This window comes from Parasteatoda tepidariorum, chromosome 1, assembly GCF_982258835.1.
Source record: "Parasteatoda tepidariorum strain Cologne lab strain chromosome 1, Ptep-v5.0, whole genome shotgun sequence".
Taxonomy (NCBI): Eukaryota; Metazoa; Arthropoda; class Arachnida; order Araneae; family Theridiidae; genus Parasteatoda; species Parasteatoda tepidariorum.
Window position 1 is genome coordinate 49,234,561 of NC_141755.1, and position 23,182 is coordinate 49,257,742.

Here is a 23,182-nt window from a genome sequence, read left to right on the forward strand (position 1 = left end):
TTTATCCATTCGTTGATTTGCTTTCGTTCTTTTCAAGTCTTTTTCTTTTTTTAGTTACTACCTACATTTACAGTAGTTTCGGTTGCTATAGCAACACGCTATGTGTGACTAATATGCTTTATAACTGTCTTAAAAATAATCAAGCATTTAAAATAAACTCGTATAAAACTCGTGTAAAAATAAACTATTAAACAAGTTAGGAATGGTTTTTACAGTGGAAAATATTGTATGAAATGAATGATTTTCAAATTTCAATGAATGATTTTCAAATTAGGGGCATTTTTTTAAACAGAAATCGTTTTAAAAGTAAAATTAAAATTGATCATTGTTGGCGATTTACATTGACTCTTGTACCTGTCAGTATCAATATTAAATTAACACACAGACCTTCGGGGAAGAATATTTTTCGAAGTCTCCGTGGTGATATGAAATTATGCTTTTTAAGAAAAATTTTTGTTTTCTTAACTGCTGTTATTTTGCAACAGTTACTCATAACTGCTAGGTCAAGTAAGCCTATCTATAACCAGCTCTATCTATGCTTATTCTGCGTATTGAATTCCGTAATAAAAAATATTTTTTAGTCGGACATCAAAAATCTCTCAAATTTGAAATCCACCATTTTAATTAATTATTTGTTATTTATATTTATCATACATTTTTGAAGTTTTAGCAATTTATTACTTTAAATGTATAAATGTGTTCAATAGAAGTATGAATAATTTGCGTAAATTTCTTTCAAAATTATAATTAGAAATTTAAATAATTCCGTTTTATATTATATTCCCCTTATACTCATTTTTTTTTCTATTTACATTTATATATTAAACATCGCGAAATCATTTGAAGAGCTAATAAAAAGGTTTGGCCAACGTCAAACATCCTAAAGGTAGAAACACAATCGTTAATTAGTAGTTATTAAATCAAAATTATTTTTTAAATGAAGAGTTGAGGTAATATGAAATTGTAACATAATTAGCTATAAAAGGGTTGGGAAAGGAAAATTAGCGAGAAAAAAAAGTCTGAATTATTTTCTACTGCTAAAAATTTAAAAAAAGTAAATGCCTAAAAATATTTTGTAGCAAGTTTGTCCAAAAAAAATAATATTTATGAGAATTTTTTATCTTTTTTATATCCTTTTAGGCATTATTATGTTGAAATGATTTATTAAACTTAGTAATTTAAATAAATACTAAAAATAATGAATAAAAAATGCTTTTTTTCTTAATACTTTTTTTGTCTTTAATAACTGAGTAGAAAATGTTTTTGATAGATGGCGCTGACGGCTATTAAGTTGACTCCCCACAAGCTCTTAGGTGTTTAGATCACTTTTGATAGTCGATATTTTTATTATTTAATATTGTTGATTTGAATATATTCGATTAGAATGCGCAAGCATTAAAATGGTTGCCACGGGAAAAAATGAACAATATAGTTGCTTTTAGTAGCCTAAAGCATGAAAATAGTTGCCGAAAAATGGTTGCCTAAATGAGAAAAAAGATAAGACTAAAATTTTATTAAATGACTTAATTGTCATATACCATGATCCATTTAGTCAAGTTGGTGGCAAATATGATAATTTTTATGTAAACATTAGGATTCTAGCACTAAATTTTTATATCAAAAAAAAATTTTATATCTGCTCAAAATTAAATACTTTTAAATACTAAAAAATATTTTTTCATTAACAAAAAAAAACATGCTTTTTCTAAAAAGTTTTTAGTGTAACCAATAATTGATTTAGAAAATATATATTGTGAAAAGTGATTATTTAAATTAGAAATTCACTCAGTGTAATATCGTATTAAAAATTGAGTTTTTTAAAATCATGCAGAATTTCGAAGCAATAACTGTTGAAAAGGTGATTAAGAAACAAACTAGATTCACAATGGAATCTGTGCAAATTGAGCGCATTAAAAGTGATGACTCAAATTTGCAATTCAACATTTTTTTATTCTTTAAGAAAAAAATTCATTGTGTTCAGAAGCTACCGTATGCCCTGGTTGTCAACCCAATTTATGCTTAAAAAAACATTGCTAGGATCACAGAAAAGTCTACCAATAGTCTCCTTTGCCAGAAAATAGTTGCTTTTTTAGACTTCTCAGGCAAAAAAAGTTGCCATGGTTGCCTCGGGTCGAAAATAGTTGCAAACAGTCGCATTTTAGTCGTCTGTGGTAACACTGCATTAAGTAAATTTGATTCTTTATATAATCTTAAAGATCCATATACTTTTTATTTGCTATAATTAAAAGTTTGTTTTTGTTAGTTTGTTATGATCTATTTTTTACGAATCCCCGAGCCGTTTCGATTGCACTCAACAAGTGCCCGTTTTAGACAAACCTCAAATATTTTATTTTTCACAACACAGTTAACCGATGAAGTCATCACCTGTTACTTAAGGTTAAGGAACTTACTGACATTTATTTTAAAACCACTTACCATCACTGAAAGAAAAAAAAAACTTAGTTGATATTTTAAATTTTTTAACTATTGCGGGTTTGTTAGTTAAAGAAGCTTTTTAAAAAACCAGTTAGTGATTGTGAAAAAGAGCGTAGCGGACATAGTCGCTCAACTGTTTTCTATTTTTTAGCTCCCCTGAACCGCGTCTCCTCGTTCTCGCCTTATCTACGCATCTTCTATTAGCACGATTAAATGCTTGTTCCGACAATTTTTAAACTAAAAAATCCACTATAATTCAATATTGCTAGTGATAATACTCTCCAAAGCAAGACATTTCTAAAATAGTCCCCAAAAAAAACATTTCTTGACCAAAACGATTTGAATACCATAAAAACTTTTAAGAGTATCTTTCAGTATAGAGAAAGGTTGCCTAAATCGTACCATTTTTCACATTTAAATATTTATCAGGCACAAATCACTGACAATTATATAAAATATATTAATAATAAAATATAGTTATTAAGCTACTTCATTATTTTTTTGGTAATAATATTTATGCAGTAAGCACTGAAAATTGTTTTCGCAAAGTGGGCAAATGGTACGATTTAGGAAACTGTCTACATAATTCGTACCGCCTGTTCCTTAAATCGTACAACCTTAAAAATTTTTAGTATATATGAATAAACGAATAAGTAGACCACGTGTAACTCAAAACAATTTTTAATAGTATAATTAAAAATGTGATATAAATTTTTTGAACTGTTACAAGCATAGTAGCATTATAAGTCTATGAAATGTTTATGGAACATGAGGTTCTGTGCTTACAAAGTTCAAGCATAACTTTTATATATGTTGCTTTTAAGACTTCATCTTTTTGGTATTTAACCAACTTAGTTATTAGTTATTAGAAATGGAAATTAATTAGTTATATTGAAGTGCAACTTAAAAGGTACCGGGACAGATCAAATCACATTTTTAATGGAATTTTTATTTTGTTCAATTAATTAATAAGTATGAAAAAAACAATTTTTTTTTAAATTCAAAATTTTAAAATAAAATTATCTTTCTTTATTATGTTTGAACATATTACGCTTAATTACTATAAATTTATAAATAATACATATGTATGCATTAACCAAACTTTGATTTGTCTTCAGTTCAAACTATTCAATTTTCATAATAGACAAATAAAATAAAATTCAAATATCTACATTAATTATTAAAGCAATTCTCTAAATTTTTTTTTAAAAAAAATGTGACCCACTTAAAAAATTAACATATATTACTTTCATTTCAAACTTTTAGTAGATCGGGAAAATTTAGAGGGTATTACACTATAGAAAAAATACATTTCTACAATATAATTAATAATGTGAAAAAAAGCGTTTAGTAATTTTTTGTCCTTACTTATAAATTAAAAACTATGAAGGATTGCTAATTCTAAAAGCGAAATAAAAATATTATATTAATAGAAATTATTTCGAGGTAGCAATTTCGTCCAGCAATTTAAGGTTATTCGAAATACATATTGTAGTTTGTGTAAAAAAATTGTAAAAGAATTTTAAATACTGGTCTCTATTTGTGACTCCCCAGTTTCTTTCTAAGTAATGATGATAATTTTTTTAAAATCAATTATGATGATTTGTAGTTAAATTCGTTACCCTTTTTACCAATATCACATATAAAATCGTTATGGTTGCCATTCAGCTGTTTTATTTTTGATTATAGTTTATAAACAGTTTTTTTTTAAAATTTACTAGCATAAATTACTTTAAAAAGAAAACTTTAATGCTCCTGGTACTTTTTTCCTTAAATATAAATCAACGAAAAAACTTAAGCTCAGAAAATATATATTAACAGTATTAAAAAATGTTTCAGCTTGATAACCTTTAAAAAATAAATGTTTGCTAAGAATTGCTACTTTTTATAAATTTTTTTTTTAATAACTGAGTATGCATAAAAAGAACGTTAATTACAGACTTAATTTTTTTTTTAACTTAGACTGTTTTTATACTTAAAAGGATAAAATATTTTAAGTAAAAAAAATATACTTAAAATTAAAAAAATTACATTTTAAATTTTAAAAAATACTGTTTGATCTTAATGTATATACCGCTAGATGATAATTTTTTTTTAAAAAATTAAGTCCTTTGGCGGTGATTAATATTAGAAAAGTGCTCTGGGGGTTGGAAAACTGAACTAAAAAACTGAAATAATATTTTTTTTATATAATCTGAGTTATTTAAGATACAACATATTTTTATTTTTGAAAGGCATTGTTATTGAATTTAATATCGTTCAATAAATATTTTGCACTTCAACGCTTTGATATTATTAGTTTCTTGGAACTAATAATTTCATTTAAAAATAGATATTATGATTAAAATCTCCTAAATTATTTTAACTGATGATTACTTCAGGTACAATTGTTGATTTTTTTTATGGAAATAATAATTTTAACCTACAATTTTCTTCGTTCAATTGAATATTTATTCCTGGAATATATTTTAACAGAGGCTATTTCAAATTCACTATGTGTAAAATAGTACATAAGGTTACAGCCATGCTTTGTATTAACATTTTTATTAATGATTTGCACACAATGAAAAAGGTTACACTTATTTTATTAGTCATTTTCATGACATTGCGATTTATTACATTGTATGTACGAGGGCAATTCCAAAACAAGGGTCTCATTTTCTTTCTTTTAATTTATTCTTCAGATTGTATAAACCCCGTTTATTTTTTAAAAATATTAAATTTTTCTATAATCAATAGCCCCTTTGTCTATACATTTTCGTTGACTCTATGACAGTTTTTTAAATAGTCATGTCATACCAGCTACCCATCACGTTTTTACATTGAGACATATCTTTCACGTCATCAACGGAGACTATAAATTGCCTTCCCACCCAATATTCTTTGAACTAACAGGTTGTAATCTTTGAGTGTTCGGACCTATAGGCTAGGTGTTTGTTATTACAATTATTACAGGATAACGATAAAGGTCAATGTTTTCTTAAGGATTTGGAAAAGAGCTGGTTTGTTTCGGGTATAGAAAAACTGAAAGAGCGTTAACAAAATTTGCGGTGACAAATAATCAAATTTTTACAAAATGATTTAATATAAACTAAAGGATTTTTTCCTCTAAAATATGGATATTATTTCATGAATCTCTTTCGTATGCATTGAACTTATCAAGTAATTGAGAAATTGTAAAAATGTTTTAAAAAAAAGAAGAAAAAAGCAGGTTAAGTATTATTTTTGTAGATTTTAGAAAATGGCCTTTAAATAGAATTACCAAATCAAACGATAATTTTTTTTCAGTATCTTATAGACCACGATAAAGAAAAATTAATTTATGAATTTAGGTAGTTTATATTACTTTTTTTATACTATAACAGGTACTGTGTTGTGAAAATGTAAGAATCTATGTTAATCTAGAAACATGCGGAAATGAACTTAAAAATAAAATAATTAAAATATTTCGTGCTATCAAAAAGGATTTTACATACTTTCAAGGCAATTCTTAAGTCCTATTAACCAATCATATGAACCTAATTGGTAAAAAAAAGAAGAGAATCTTGCTACAGATGCAAATTTTATTATGTAATTTTTCCTCTAATTTTTACTAACCTTCTACATCAAACGGAAAAGTTAACACATCGTGTTTTTTCCTCCTCGGTCATTTTTCCTCTTAATAAATCCGCATTGAGAAAATTATGTTTACACTTCAGTAGTATTTTCCAGAAGGCTTTTGAGTATTTAAGTTGTTTTGATTATTTTATATAATAGTTTAATATAAATTTTATGTTTAAAAATCAATTTCTCATAAACTATTCAACCGATTTTGCTCAAATTTTTGTATTTTGCCATTTTAAATTACATACTTTAAAATGATGCAGAAAAAAAAATTTAATATCTTTCAATTTAAAATTTTCTCGACTATCATCAAGGAAAATGATTTAAAAAAAAAATATATATATATATATATTTGCTAAAAGATATTTTTTGCATCTTTGGTTAAGCGAATTTTATAATTGTGTGCAAAAATGTTTCAATTTCTTAAAAAAAATTTTGAGATGAGGCGAAATTTCGGATCGCTCTCCTGACCAAACTAATGGAACCATATTTCCCAGATTGCGGGGGTATTCAGAGAAAATTCGTTTTTTTTTTTTTTTTTTTTTTTTTTTTTTTTTTTTTTTTTTCTGATTTTGTATCTTAAAATATTGTATACACTAATTAATTAACATATTTGAGGTCACCCCCTCGAACTTTTAGATTTGAGTCCTAGAACGTAAAAATCCGATCATTAAAATCAAAAATTTATTCTTTGTGGTCCATTTTTTTTTACTTTGCACACTGTACTGCCTGTTTTTCTCTGTCCCGCAGTGGACTGATCGTTAAGACACGGTTCCCAGCAGATCACCGAAGTCCAGCATCACTGGCTGCGGTTAGTGTGCGGGTGGGTGACCCACTTGGATCAGTCTGCGTAGGGACCGAGGGTGTGCGGTATTGGTCCTCGTTAAACTGTGCTACCGTAAAGTGCTCGACTTCGCGTGCAGGTCGTTGGGCTACCGAAGCGGGGGTGCCACCCTCTCTGCAGAGGATCAAAATTGTGATGGCATGTCTTCGGATCATCCTCAGGGATGCTTCCCAAACCGTCGCCAATAGCCCATTGTGCAGCTCTAGTGCGACGTAAATGAAACTACAACTACAACAACTAAGCCTGTTTTTCTCTGTACTGTAGATCTGTTAACTTTTTAAGTTTTGGATTTTGTCTTACTAGATTGATTGAAAAGAATAAAAAAATAGAAAATGTTTTGACAGTTATTATAATTTTTTGTATCATAATATATTATTATTATTTATTATAATTTTGCCGAATCCAATTTACCAATAATATTTTGTGTATTGATATTAAATCCCAAAAATGATTTGGAAAATTCCTAAATAAAATAAAGCTTATAATTTCCTTTTTTATTAAAAAAACAAACAAAAAGAAAGCAGTTAAATCTTAAAATGTGAAGAATAAAAAATTAATGTCTAGAAAATTAGTTTTTTTTTCTCTCTATTTTCTAATATTGGAATTTGAAGTAAAAAAAGTAGTTTTAAATTTCATAACTCTCTACAAATTCTATGGTTATGGTGATTTATTTTTTATTCACTTATTTTTGTTCGAGTTTCGTGTTATTAAAAGATGGGAACTAAGAAAAATAAGAAACTTAGTTTGACTCTCTACGATTCCTGTAGTCGTAGCAATTTCTTTATTTATTTTTGTACAAAATTTGCCTTGACATTGATTTTGCGAATTGAAAAGCTAAATAGAAACTTTTTGTGACTTTCTATTATTTATTGCTACAACGATTTTATCTATTTAATCATTTATTTTGTATTAGAATATTATTTAAATACTAGCGGAACAATGTATTAAAAAAAATTTTTTTTACATTATTTTTATAGATAATCACATAATGTTAATCATAAATTTAATCAAAAGGCATATTTTTCTTATAATAATTATATTAGTCTAAATATCTTGATTTAAATCTTGTATCTTGAAATCTAAATATCTTGAAATTAAAATAAAATTCTTCTTTTTAATAAAGTTGAAACCAACGTAGCGATGTAATAAGAAAAATTTTTTAACAATATTTCTGTATACATATTCATCATTTAAAGCGTAATTCAAGTTTATATATATATTCACATAAATATATCAGTAAACAGTTTGACTATAATAATTAACATTGTTAATTTTTATTAATATAAAATAATAATAAAATTGAAGCAAATGAAGCAGTGTTGTCAGTCTCTTAGCAATATTATGTCTATTATATTCATTTGATGTTAACATTAGCTTATAATTTACAAAGCCATCGCCAACAACATTTTAAAATTAGAGATTTTATTACGATTGCCATTTATACCGTCCTCTAATCGTTTTCACCGCAATGCTCGCGAATTCAGGGAAAAGCTAGAAAAAGGATAAAATCCCTTCTAGTATGTTGCACAGTGAAAGCAACTTTTTTTCCATTGCTGTCTTGCTCAGCGAGTACATTATTAAAATAATTAGACGGATTCATTTTTTTTTTAAGTATCTACCAGTTTTTATTGGAAAAGCTATTATTCTATAAATATATTTAGTAGTTTAATTGGTATAAAGTAATCGATAAGAAGAAAAAAAGAAAAGGAAAAATTAGGAATTAAGATAAATATGATCTTTTATTTTATTTATTTATTTTATTATTATTATTATTTTTTTGAAAAACTTTTGAACTCCAAGTTTAAAAATGAGGAAAAGGAAACAATTTGAAAATAAATTTGGTTTTGTTAGCGTTTGGAAAATGCTGCAATAATGTCAGGTTATATAACTATTACTTAATAATAATTAGGAAAACCTAAAAATATTATTTTGTTGAATACATTTCGTATAGAAAAGCTTTTTGTTTTTGTGAAAATTTGTTAATTTTGTTAAATTTGAAGTAAATCATATTCAATTAGGTAAGCATAAGTCCCTTACATTTTGAAATTTCCCATTAAAAGCCGTGTTTTATTGATTTAATAATGGTGTATTCTCAAGACAATGAATTTTGATCATTTTTTTTACTGCGATGTTGTTTTTTTTTGTAAGAAATTTATAACAATGACAACTTTTCAAATCTGTGTTTCCGTCTATTAACTTTTGTTAATAAAAGTTTTTTGATGGATTTTGCTAGAAGTATAGTTCAAAAGATTTGGATGGTCAAAATTAAACACAAATCAACAACAGGCTGCAACTACACTCTAAAACAATTCGTTTTAATTCAGTTTCGGTTCCACTATTAAAAAAAAAAATTTCGTAATAACGTCACCTTAAACCATAAAACGGTTCAAAATTGCAGCACTCGTCCATAAAATGTTAATTTGAACCCATTTGACTCACAGTATCGTCCAATCGAGTTTAAAGAATACGATAATACGGTTCAAATTAACGCCATATTAAGGTTGTATGATATCATGGTTCAACACGTTCGTGAATTTCTAATAGTGTAGCTACTTTTTCTAAGTGAAATATCAATGCTCCTACTTTTTCGAAATTGTTTGGTTGACAAATGTTTTGCTGTTCTCGATTTATCTCTTCGAGCCTAGAGTGTTAGCGACTTTGATAAGTAATAATTAATGTGCCATCTGCTACGATGCGTGGCAGCAAATACGTTTCAAACATACATCATGCTGTTACCCGGGGTTTCTTCTACAAATAATGTTGTCTGCTTTACTATCGGTTGTGATAAAAACATTGCGCAATATCACCCTTGGCGACGATCATGCAAATTGTTAACGAAGAGGTTACGTGGAATGATGCCATCTCTGTGGTCTTAAATATTTTCTTTTTTTAGTTCAGCCCAAAACAAAGAGACTCAATGGCTTCTTAGTGCTTTTTCATAACTATTTCGAATTTTAAAATATTTTTTCGTTTATCTCATTAAAATTAGCCTCTTCTCCTATTGCAAATAAATATAACCGATACTTTTATTAAAATTCATTTTTATCTTTTGCTAGTAATATTTATTTCTGCCGTAATAATTATTTTTTGAATCGATTTTCTAACTTATTTAATTTAAACTAACCATCTTCGGTGACCAGCTTGTGCAAAATGTTCGTGTACAACACTTAACTATTATAACTGTAATGGTAACTAAACCGAATGCTATATAACTGTATTAAGTATTCTAATTCTACAATACCTCTTCCAATCCTAACACCTTAGTTAGTTATAAACAAAATATTAAACACTTTTTTTTCACCGTCTTGGTGTTGTTCGCGGCTTTGCCTGCGCAAAAGTATTTAGATTTCAATTTTAACTATTTTCAAGAGATGTCCGCGATATATTTAAAGTTTTTTACTGGATTCATTATCACTGGAGATTCATTATCATTGACTTCTGTGCCAGAGTCGCTCTTCTTTGTTTTCTATAAATCTACTTCATAAAATTCGTTAAATCACGAAATTCGGTAAATAGGGGTTCGTTAAACCGGAGCTCGACTGTAGTAGGCAGCTAATTCCATCATGAGAAAAGATAGAAAAGTCATCCAAATGCTCATAAAGTGTTGTACTTTTTCAAGCGCCTTTCGAACCATATAGTATAATTATAATATATATTACTATTGCTCGATAAAGACAAGGTTTGTCACCAATAATTGATGTGACAATATGCGACACCATAGCACCGTTAAATTTTAAAATTTTCCTATCCATTCTAGAAAAGGTCAAAAATAAATCTAAATAATTACTTCATTATTAAGTTTTTATTTCTATAAAAATGCAAAACTTATTCTGAAAATATTTCTAGATACTCAATGTATTACTAACTATTCAACACCGCTTGAATTATTAAGTATACTTATGATTACAAAATAAATAATAACTATAGTGTTGCCAATAGATGGTTTCTGGAGCTACATAAGAGTTATATAGAGAGATTATAAGTTAAAAATTTATGAAGTTATATAATTAAACACAATGTTCTGTTCTAAACATGGGACAATTTATATCTAGTTATTATAAGCCTATATATAAACGTTTCTTGTTTTCTCAACTTTAAACTTTGGATCGTTAGTTCTTTGGTTTTCTCAACATTAAGAGACTATGCTTTCAATTAATCATTTAAATATGATTCAAATTTTCTAAAAAAAAATATATATATATTTGGTAGCTAACAAATGTCTTCTCGGATAAAATCTAATTTCATAATTTTAAAAAAAATATGTTTGAGAAGAATATTATTATCAAGAAGAAGAAGAAAAAAAACGAATTTAAGCCAATACATTTAAAAAGGATAAAAAAATCAAGGAATCAGAACATTTTATTATGTTTTCAAACAGCTTTTAGTTTGGTTCTAAGCTCTGGTATAATGAAAGATATCAGTATTTTTGCGTAACGTTTTAAAGAATCATTCATTGTTAGATAAATACATTAAAACCTATGCTTTTAACTGAAATAGTATTCAAAAACCCATCACGGTTGTGTGTGAACATGTTTTGATCAAATCATATGCTGAGAACTTATTTTTAATTTTATTTCAAAGAATTTATCGAGTTAATAAATTATTTAAGCTAATAAAACTGAAAAATAAATATTATTTCTTCTAAAAGCAAAAATTTTAAAAATTACAAAATTAGTTTTCCTAGATGGTTGTATTGGTTCTGTTTTTTTTTTTTTTTTTTTTTTTTTTTCCTTGTGTAAAACAGAAATTTAGTCCAGGGTTTCTTAACCTGTGGTTCATGGACCCCTAAGGAGTCCATGAGTCATATTTTGGGGGTCCGCTGACTACTCCTAATTTTTAAAATGTTTGGAAGCCTACCCATTGCTTGTAAAGCGAGCTATGGCAGCTATAATTCCGTTTGCTACAGTGAATCTTTGCGAAGCGGGATTTTCCACACTTGTGACAAAAAAAATCAAAAAATCGAAATCGATTGAATGTTGAACAGGATATGCGCGTTGCTTTGTCGAATACCATCCCCCAATCCAATTTATTAATTAAGGAAAAGCAGCAGCAACCTTCACATTAAAAATTTAAATTTTAAAAATTTTGAATACTATTAAAATTATAAAATTAAATGTTTTCTAATAATTGATGTTTTTTGCAATAATTTTTTTCACAGGGGGTGGTCCGTGACTTCTTAAAGAATTTTAAAAGGGGTCCATTATACCAAAAAGGTTAAGAAACACTGATTTAGTCCGATGATAATCGAATAGTTACCGACGCTTCTAGCTTACTCCAGCAAATGTCGAAAATCAGAATGAACCAACAGGCGAAAGTTTTTTTGATATGTATTTCTAAGTACACTGGCAAGATTCGACATGCAGTAAACATTGATGGTGAAAAAAGAATAAAAATTTATTTTAAAAATCAATTTTTCTCATTTACATCAATAAATGTTGACATTTTAGCCTGCTCTTATGGAGAGAAATGAATAAAACTCTTTGTTAAATATCAAATTTTCTTTTTTACATCAGTAAATGCCGACTTTATAGTATGCATTGATAAAGAAAAATGAATTAAAATTTTTGTTAAATATCAAGTTTTTCTTATTTGCATCAGAAAATGTCTAGATTTCAATAGGTATTGATGGTGAAAAATGAATATTAATCAATCAATTTCTTTGAAATAATATTTTGTTAAATATCAATTAAATATCGACGTTAAGCATGGTGAAAAATTAATAAACATTTTTGTTAAAGACTAATTTTTCTTAATTACATCAGCAAATATTTCAGTATGCATTCATTGATGAAGAAAAATTGTTAAAATTTTTGCTTAATATCAATTTTTTTTAATTTACATTACAATAGATGTCAACATTCAGCATGCATTGATAATGAAAATTTTTTGTTAAAAACAATTTTTCTCAATTGAAACAATAGATGTCGATATTCAGCATGCATTGAGTAAGAAAAATTTTAATTTTTTGTTAAATATCAATTTTTCTTATTTACGTTAGCAGAGGCCATTTATAAGAATATGGAGGCATTTCATTGATGTTTTGGTAAATTAGAAACAGATGTAATGTGAAAACGAAAATTGTTTTATACTTTCAAAGCTTATTTTAGTATTTTAAAAGTGTATATTACAATGATATAATGGAAACCAAATAGTTTATTATTTCTCCGATTCATATTAGACTCGATAAATGAAATAGTTCATTCAAAAAGTCTCAACTGCCTCGACTAAAAGAATGAGCTGAGCGGCCAAGCGTTGCTAACCTACAAAACCGAGACGAAAACATTTTCACCCCTTCACTCACGCTAGCTAAAAATACACTTCTTTCAATGTGTATAACTTTTCCTTAGCGCCGATGCGCTTAAAGGCAGTCGCCAAAATGGCTTCCTTTGGCGGCCTGCCTGTCAATTCGTTACAATGTGGTAGTCCTAAAAAGTAGCCGGCTCCTTTTCTCTCTCTACATTTATACTACGCCTATCATTTTATGTTAGGGCCGGTCTAGCACATTAGCGACGGAGGCCGCACATGGCGCGGCACCGCCGTGGTTATCCCGGGTTTCAAGACTTCACCTATTCTTGACAGGGGGATGCTGTCTCTTTCTGTGTACGTTTTCAGTTCAATGGGAGAGTCCATTTAATCGGCGAATCATCTGTGATTTCTTTTTTTAAAAATTTTTGTGTTTATATTTTTTTTCGGTGTGTGCATGTGTAATGTCCACCTACGAGAAGTGGGAATCGCAAAGTGATTTTGTGCGGACGCAGGGTACTTACAGTCCCTTGTCGGGAACTGATAACAATTCTACAAATGTGAACAGTGAGTTCATTAACAACGAATTGGCCGATGTGGCCTGGCAAACGGAGTGCAAGATTGGATATGGAAGAGAGCCGTCCGGATTTCCCTATAATGTTTACAGTGAAAAGGACACTCTGTATAGGTGCGTATCCTATAAACACTTCACCTCACACATAAATAAAATCGTTTGCATTTCTAATGTTATAAATAATATCGTTTGCATTTCTAATGTTATAAATAAATTGCTTGCATTTCTAATGTTATAAATAAATCGCTTGCGTTTTTGAGAAACAGTCTTACAGAAAGTTTCCAGATAAATTTATTAAATAGTCAATGCTTAATTAGTTATCCTTCATAAACGACGAATTTAAAAAACAGAATTTCTAAATTAGCTTAAGGGGAATTCTCTGAAATTTTTATTTCAATATAGTGAAATGCTAAAATGTAACATTTGCAATCCTTGAATGTTTAAGCGTTGCAATTAGAATCTCAAATGCTCAAAACTGTTAGAAGTCTGTAGTATCTTAAACGAATGTTTGTTTATTTAGGAATTATAGGTTTATTTAGGATTGCTGGCACATTATCTTAACTAATTGTTTTAATTTACAATTAGCTAGTACGGTTTTCTGGCTAATTGTTCTAATTTAAAATTTATAGGAAGAGTGTATGGTCCGCATCCAAAGTATATTCCATCTTTGCTGCTTTATGTAAAATAAAAGCATTCTCATATTTTAAAATCTGGCGCTCAAAAAGTGTGTTTACAAATTTAATAAATAGCCGGTGCTTCGTTACTTGTCCATATGTTCTCCTCTTTGAGACTTTTATAAATATTAATCTTAGGTTAAATCAGTGTAACCCTGTAGTTAATCATTCGATGTCGGAATAAACGGAACTATTTTTATATTTTCTTTATTAAATTAGCTTAGCTTATAGGGAAATATTCTTAAATTTTTATTGTAATACAGATAGTTATAAAAGGTAACATTTGCAAACTTTGAATGTTGATGTGATACGGCAGCATCTCAAATACCCAAAACTGACGCAAATCGATTGTCTATTAAACGAATGTTTAGTTATCCTGGGTTTAATTGTTTTAATTTACAATTAGATAGTACTCTATCCGGCTAATTTTTCTTATTTATAATTGGAAAGCACTGTAGATAGGTGCGTGTATTTAAAATACCAGCTCTAACGACCATATGTTAAATAGAATTATTCATATTTTTTAAGATCTGGCTTACAAAAAATTTTCAGTTTGGTTTAATAAATAGCCGGTGCTTAATTAGCTATCCATATGTTCACCTTCTTAGGTTTAATCGATTTTTAAATGTATTGAATTTTTTTAATTTTCAATAGTAGAGCATCCTTCTCTTGAATTTACGCTGATAAATTGTTTGGAACATATTGATGCAAAATATCGTTCAAATTTGCTACTATCGTACTAATTTAAACCATGTTATTGTACGTTTTAGATTAAATCACGTGAGATTATTAATGAATAAATGGTTCAACCTAAACGTTAATATACCACAATTTATTACTTTATGAAACAAATTTGCAATCTTAATAAGATATGTCTTAAGATGCAAATTTGCACTTCGTTCTGGTTCAGGGTACAATTAATATGGTTTAAGGCTTTACCAATTTTCTGAAAGTGTATAATTATGTAATAATTCTTTCCTTTATCGAAATGTGTATTTATAATTCCTTTATAAAATACAATAGCGGTAAAGAATCATCAATCACGCACTTTGATAAAAATAAAAATAAATTTTTTTCTTCTTATAGCGTTGAATATTTTACAATATTACTTTAGTAACACGTATAGTTGCTTAATTTTTTCCTGAAACCTTTATTTTAAATTTGTACTTTACTTAATGAATTTTTAAAAATTCCATATTGTATTTTGCACTACCAATTTTTAAAATTTTTTTGACATGAAAATAAATAATTTTCAAGTGCATTAACAGACAATAATAATAATAAAAATATTAAAAATTGTATAGTACTCTGAAATATGCACACACAAACTGCATGATATCAAAATGACAAATGGTACCTAAATATTTATATATTTATCACCCGAATTTTTATTATTATTGCGTTATTTTTTATCACACTATATATTTCTAGTACATAATTTGATTTAAAAAAAAAATAACCTATATTTAATATATATTTAAAATACAATCTACAAAAATATCGAATTTATTTTTGCATATATTTTTTCCCCTTCGTTATATTCCTATCAATGCAGCGTTTATCTAGAAATAGTTATTGATTTTCATTGTCAGTAATACTTTTAATAAAAGCGAATTTTATTTGCAACCTGTAAACAATGAAGTTTAAAGAGATTTTTTAATAATAAATAAATTATTTTACTAATGAATTTAACTTAAATTCCATTTTTATTTAACATAAATCTAATTTTTTTTTTTTTTCAATGTGTTTCATTATCACTGTTATGAAGGAAAAAAATTGCTTTAGTTTATCTTTTTACTACCCAGTATTTTGCAAAAAAGTATGGACTGACTTATTATAAAGACGATTATATACACGATTATTATATACACGATTGAAAATTATTACGGATTTTTATCCAGAAAGACATACAAACTCGAGGAGGTCTGCAGTTTTAAAGGGACTTCCAATATAATGTTTAAAGAAATTCAGGAGTACTTTCAATCCATTCATCTTTGACGTAAACCAACCTGTTGATAAATTTTTTTGTTCGTAATGCTAACTTTTTTACACAGTAGTAAAGAACAGTAAAACGATAATTAAATCTTTTGAATATATATTGTAGTTTATTTATATTTATTATTACTATTTTGCTATTGTCCATATTTTTTAAAAGATAAATTTCTTATATTTTTTTACTAAAAAAATATCAATTTTGCCATTACTCAATTTAAAAGAATAATAATAATAAATAAAAAACAACAACAACAATGCATCATTATTATATTTTTGCACGGATCGAAAAAAGAACAATTATCTCCCTCATTCACACGATTTAAGAATGCTGATGTAGGCTACACGATTGGAACCGTATCTTATCTCTTTAAGTACCAAGTCCAAGGCCACACCTTTGTAAGTTAAATTTATTTACCTTAAAACAGTAATTTCTCGATTTTTGTTCGAATTTACACATTCCATAAAGTAATCGGAAACTTATTAAATGAAAATAAACATAATTCCTTTTTTTTTTTCAATATGATCAGACCAAAATGCAGGATAAATCGAGCTTACGTTTTATTACGTTCGAATTAGTAATTCTTGACAATAATCGGAAACTTGTTGTAATATGTAAATAATAAACAATAACTACTAACTATTATTATTATCATCAGAGTTTGAAACTTGTAAGAAACTTACTTTCAATGATGTTTAAATTACTCAAGTCCTGACAGCAACCGGAAACTTATTATAAAATGTAAATAATCAATAACTACTGCTAACTTTTTTATTGTTGTCGGACAGGAGAACTTGAAAATAAGAACTTTCAAATTAGCATTTAATTGCTTTCAAATTACAGTACAGAACCCGTTATCCGGAAATCAGAAAACCGGAAAACCAAAAAACCGGAACGAAATTCGATCAATTTTCCCCGCCTATTTTTTAAAAAAAAAAATTTTTTCCTCATAAGATTTTAGGATATTTCTTTCTTTTTTGAAAGATCTTTACCGTACCATCATTTTGGAAATATTCATTACTGTATTACTTCATCGTTTTTTCTTCTTTTTAAGATTATTTCCTAATATTTTTTTTTTTTTTTTTTTTAGTTGGGTTTAACAATAAAAAAAATGGCTTTTTGTAGCGATTCTGAAAACCGGAAAAATCTGTTATCCGGAATAGCGATGGTCCCGATCGTTCCGGATAATCGGTCCCCTACTGAATTCTACCCAGAGAGTTATCGGAAATTATTACAAAATGGAAATAAACAATACAAATTAATTAAAGCTAGCTTTTTCTTATTATTATCCAAGAGAAGAATTTGTGGAAAAATTAAATCGTGGGTAAAATGGAGGTTACTCAAAACAACAGATAGACTTGTAAACCTGTCTCCGTATTTGTTTACCTTGATGAACGATGTGACGGCCTGCTTGACAGGTTGATTGTAATTCCGTGACCCCGTAGCACCCAAAACGAGCATTCGTCGTCTCCTTACAGGGTCATATTTATGTGGTTATAGCTGTCAGATCTCAAGATCTTAAACGCATGAATTATGCTTCCAAATTTTTTATTTTATTATTATTTGTTATCTGTTATATTTTAATTATTTGTTGCTGAACATTTGTTTATTTTTGGAATTTTTTTTTTTAGTTCACTTTATACAGAGCAGTTATTAAACTTGTTCCTTTTTTTTATTTGTATGCTACGACGCACTTATAAAAAGAAAACTATATATTTTTTTTAATTATACGCAAAATAGTGACTCTTTTAACCTTGCTTTTGTTTCTCTATTTAATCTTTAACAAAGCGTAACTAAATTTTTTTTACCGTTCCTCTTGTGTTCTGTTAGAACGTTGCCTTAATTTTTGTTTTTTGCCTGTTGTTTTATGTATTTTTAGGTACAGAAGAGTATCAGTATAAGTACTAATCTAGCATACTTACCTGTTTTCTGATAGTTTTCTTAATACAAAATAATGTGTTATGAACCTCTGCTAATATTTCGTTTAATAATGTATAATCCGTTAGAAAGTTTTTTTTGTCATAAAAGTTTTAAAAATAAATTAATCTTTTGTTCTTAGAGTTTCTATATTGTGCATCATAAATTCCCAGGAATTATTTTTAAAAATTCATTTCTTTTAAGTTATATTATTGGTCTCTCGTATAAGCATTTAATTGGTAATATGGCCCTTTTATTTTTATTCAATATCTGATTTTAAAAAAAAGTTATATGTGTTAAATTTTTCTAATTTAATTTTTTGGATTTAGCTAATACAGTTGGGATACTTTTTTTGGAAAGGATTGCGATAGGTTTTTTTACACTATGTATTTAAATTTTATGTTTTCTTTCACTTTTTTTTTGGACGAGGATTTTTATTTAGGAATTTTCAAAGCAATTTTATATTTTTAATATTTGTTTACCAAATATTATTAGTAATTGATGCGTTGGTAACGCTTGCAAAATTAATTAAACTGTAATTTTCTCATATTTCTGTACGTAGATATAAGTTTCAATTATGCATCATTGACCAAGCATCCTTCATACCTACCTCCACCTTTTCATCTGTCCTTTTTACTCTTTTTAACAACAGTAATCTCTCACGTGGTTATTTTATTTCGAAAAAGCGCATCCTTACATTTATAGAAAGTAACGCCAAAGGAAAATTGTTCTTACAACCCTAGTGGCGTTTGAGGGCTGACGTCACGTTACCATAGCAATCAGCTGTTCCGGTTAGGGCTTATTCAGATATTGACTAAATTCTAGTCGAAGCCCCCCTCCTTCACCCCCTTCTCTATGGCGGTTGCTATTTTATGAACTGTGATCGCCTCCAATCGAAAGTCAATTCTGATCATTGGTCAATTCTTCCCTACAGTTTCGTTTTTTATCAGACTTATTTTTCTTTGCTATTAACGTTTCTGAGCAATCTATTGTTCTTTAGATAAACATTTTGTTGTGAAAACGATATTTTATTTTTGTCGGTTACGAATGGTTTCAGATATGAATGAAATTGCGCCAATACGTTATTACCTAATCTCTAAAAAAAGGCGTGATTCGACTTGAGTAAAATTTTTTGTATGGCATCAGTGGCATTTCCTGGCGATCCAGATGCCCCCCCCCTCCCCTCTTAAAATGTGCATAGTTTTTATTAAGAATTTCTTATTCTTAGAATAAGTTCTACTGTAACTGTATTGATGTTCGTGATTGTATTGGTATCTTAATTTATTTTTTCAATTAAAACATTATTAGCTACATTTCATACATTTCATACAATTAAAACATTATTAGCTAAGTCCCTTTTATTTCCCAGACAAGCTGATACCAATTAATCAGAAGCTGGGTGTACTTAAAGAATTCACTGAGGATCGAACCCCGGTCAGCGCAGTGCCTTAACCACTGTGCCATCTTAACTTTTTGTATTTGTTTCAATGGCTTTTCCAGGTAATCCAGATCCCTCCGCCCCTCCCTCAAAGAATGCACTTCGATTTTATTATGATCTTTATGTTAACAGAATAAGTCCTAAAATTATAACAGTATTAATATTTATAATTGTATTGAAATATTAATTTATTACATTTTTTTGAATTAAAGCATTGTTAGTAATATTTTTAAATTTTCGACTAATAAAATCAGTAAAAAATTTAGATAGTTCCAAAAAATTAAGACCTGAAAATTTAAATTTTCAGTCGGTAGCCAGTCGCTGGTAGATCTCTAATAACTTAGTAGCCACTTTTTCCTCAAACTTAATGAGTCGATGACTGATATCGGTAGGTCCTTTTAATTTTATAGCCACTTTATGCAAACTTTTTTTTTTCCCTTGGATTAAATTTTTTTTAAGAAGTTCATATTAGTCTACTGCTATAAAAAGTTAATTCAACAATAAAAATAATTTTAATATTGGACAAAATTTAGTAAACATACTTACTTTAAAGAATTTTATTTAAAAATATTTGGGGAAGCAAAATGCATGCATTACAACTTTGAAATACGAAAATTATTAAAGATCTTTCCATCACAAATTGATTGATTATGAATGATCAAAATTTTGAATGGAGATATTAGAGACTTTTATCATTAAATAATTTTCAAAAAAAAGAAAAAAAAATTAAAAGATATATAACTGCGCGACAAAGTGTCCGGTTGCTTATTTAATTTAAATCCCCTCTTTTTTGTTGTTGTTCACTTCGCCATGTAACACGTGGTTATTTTTCAGGTCTACTACATACAGTTAGGATTATGTGACCATCAAGTAGCGCCTCTTAAATAATCTAATTTTTTTCCCTTAATATTTTGTTTAAAGAATTTTCCTACTCGCATTTTGAGGCAACAAAAATTTTAAACAAATCTAAGCATTAACTCTCTTTATGTATTATACTTTTCTTGTCGTAGAAGTATTTTTTTTTATTGCTTTATAACGTAAAAGAATTTTGAATTCAAGCAAGATTTGCATTTGGTTAAAAATGACTTTCAGTTAGGCACTCTATAGTAAGCCTTTATATTTCTATAGCAGGCACCGCATGTCATTTTTGCTTAAAAGTAGGTCATTTGCAATTAAGTTATGGATTATGCAAGGCATGTGCAATCAATAACCAAAGCTGGGCTTAAGTTTAATGGCATATTTAAAAGGGATTTGCTGTGTTGTAGACCTCCACTTGAAATTATTACTATTATTTAACTTTAATTGAAATTTCAAAAATAAAATTTCCCATTCCTCTGATTTTTTTTTATATTACCAAATATTGTTTAAAGTAAACCTGTACTTTTTTAAAAAGTGTCTTATTTTTGTCGTTCTCATAATAATCTGTCAAGACATTTGTTGGTTTATGATTCTCGAACAACAATGAACGTATTACACGTGCCAAGTAAAAAAATTTTATTTATTCGATTTTTAGATAACTATTCTAAAAAAGTAGCTTTTGTAAACACCTCTCTCTGTATCTTTCTAAGTTTCGAATACACACGAGGATGTGCTCACAAAAAGTATTACCTAGTAGTATCAAACAAGGTTGGATGCTTGATTTAGATCGTCAAAATCTTCTTGTGCCAACGGTGAACCACAAGTGTATATGTTTTTCTGAATACATACCTAATGAATAGTACCTAAAAAATTCACATTGGTGTACAACATTTGGTGTGATCTTAAGATAGGAAGAAACTGTAATTTTGCCCACATTAAGGTCATTAACTGCCTTTGTCAAAATTAGGGAAGTGTAAAATTTACTGTAAAACGAATCCTTAAATATAGCAGAAACAAAATCAATTCGCCCCTCTACTGTTACTGATTCAACTTTAAATAAAGCTCTAAACTTTGAGTCCCGTGTCTGAGTGATTGAGTACAGAAATAGTAATGGGAAAGCTGAAAATTTTTGAATGACCTTTGATGCAAAAAGTTCTCTGAAAAGTATTTATGTCTTTAGTTAGTCTGAAAATAATCGAGCATAAAATAATGATCAGTGATCCTGGTTCACTTATTTTTTAAAAAAAAAAAGTATTTCTGCTTGTATGATAAACATATGTGTTTTTCTCAAAAATAAAAGAACACGTGTTTATTAGTTTTATATAGAAAACACATTCTGAAAATTTCAACAAAATAAAAAATTTCCAACCTTGATTGACTATTAAGGTTCTGCTGAAAGCTCTCAAAATTGTGAAATATATTTGCCTACCTATTTTTTTTTTTTTTTTTTTTTTTTTTTTACCTAGTTATCAAAGACGGAAAATCATTGTTGTTGCTTTAAACTGCATGATGATTAAACATAAAGACAGTGTCAACTTATGTTATCATTGCGTGATCTCATACTAAGATGTGGAAAACGTAGTTCACAATTATTCTACAATATCTCCTGATATTTTTATTCGTTTTTGATCACTTTTTGACATTATTACTTAGTGTAGTGTATATCTATAAAATTGCTTTGTGATTAATATGCTGTTCACTCAAGCATTTGTAAGTACAACAAAGCCTGTTATCAGAACGTCATCCCCTTTAAATTATATGTTATTGACTATTTACCATAAATCAAACAATTGAAATCATATTATTCTTACATTATTTAAATAAACATATTTAGCTACCTTTAAGTGTAAAAGGTTTCATAATAAGTCAGTTTTTAGTGATCCTATATAATTTGTGGTAGATAGAACTTGAAAAATAAGGAAAAATTTTCGACTCTTGAAAAACCTAGGATTTTTCCAGTTCTTGTATAAAAATTAAGTAATTATTTAATTTTAAAGTCGGAAAAATGTTAAATTCTCGTGGAACAGATTGAATTGCCATTTTAAATAATAAATTTTCCCTAAAATGGTTAATTTGGTGTGCATAAGAAAAACACTCTTAAAAACTTAAATTTGTGTCCATACTTTTTACCTATAGTAATGAAGAGTATTAAACTTGACCATGTGATAAATATTAAGTTCAATGTCTACAATTTTCCTTTAGTATTCATAAAATATGTATTTTTTTATTAAGTGTAAATTTTAGTTGATATCTTGAAATTCCTATTTTTGTGAAAGTGTAAGAAAACTTTTACTATTGTTTTATCGTGTGTTCTGAAAGTTTAGTTTTAATTTGTGTGGATGATTTTATATCCTTTAATATTGTACTACATTGGAAATTTGAGAATTAAGTGTGAAAAAAGAATGCTAGTAATTTATAAACAGTAAAAAAATATATTTAATTATTTTTTCATTGAAAAAAGTTAAAAGCTTACTTAAATTTAAATTATTAAAGAAATCATTGTTTTAACTACATGCAGTGTTGACAAAAGTGTCAAAATTGTTAATTTTTTTATAAACATAATATTGCACCTGCATCTCGCATCTACAGGTATTTTTACATG

At 27.7% G+C, this 23,182-nt stretch overlaps 2 protein-coding genes across 10 annotated transcripts in view; one reads left to right on the forward strand and one right to left on the reverse strand.

The window, feature by feature from the left end:
- Positions 1-6,011, reverse strand: part of LOC107449407 (uncharacterized) — a 94,228-nt gene extending 88,217 nt beyond the window's left edge. The window contains exon 1 of the mRNA XM_043052895.3: positions 5,913-6,011. The gene's annotated coding sequence lies outside the window, so the exon portion shown is untranslated. The remainder of the gene's footprint in view (positions 1-5,912) is intronic.
- Positions 1-23,182, forward strand: part of LOC107449406 (zinc finger MIZ domain-containing protein 1) — a 225,176-nt gene that overhangs the window by 156,967 nt on the left and 45,027 nt on the right. For 2 of the 9 annotated variants that reach the window (XM_016064922.4, XM_071179881.2), the window contains exon 1: positions 13,187-13,814. The exons of 6 other annotated variants lie outside the window; for them this stretch is intronic. In XM_016064922.4, coding sequence (XP_015920408.1) covers positions 13,591-13,814 — 224 coding nt within the window. In that variant the 5' untranslated portion in view covers positions 13,187-13,590. Of the gene's footprint in view, positions 1-13,186; positions 13,815-23,182 lie in introns of those variants that run through there. One more of the 9 variants, XM_043052827.3, reaches the window with a different exon arrangement.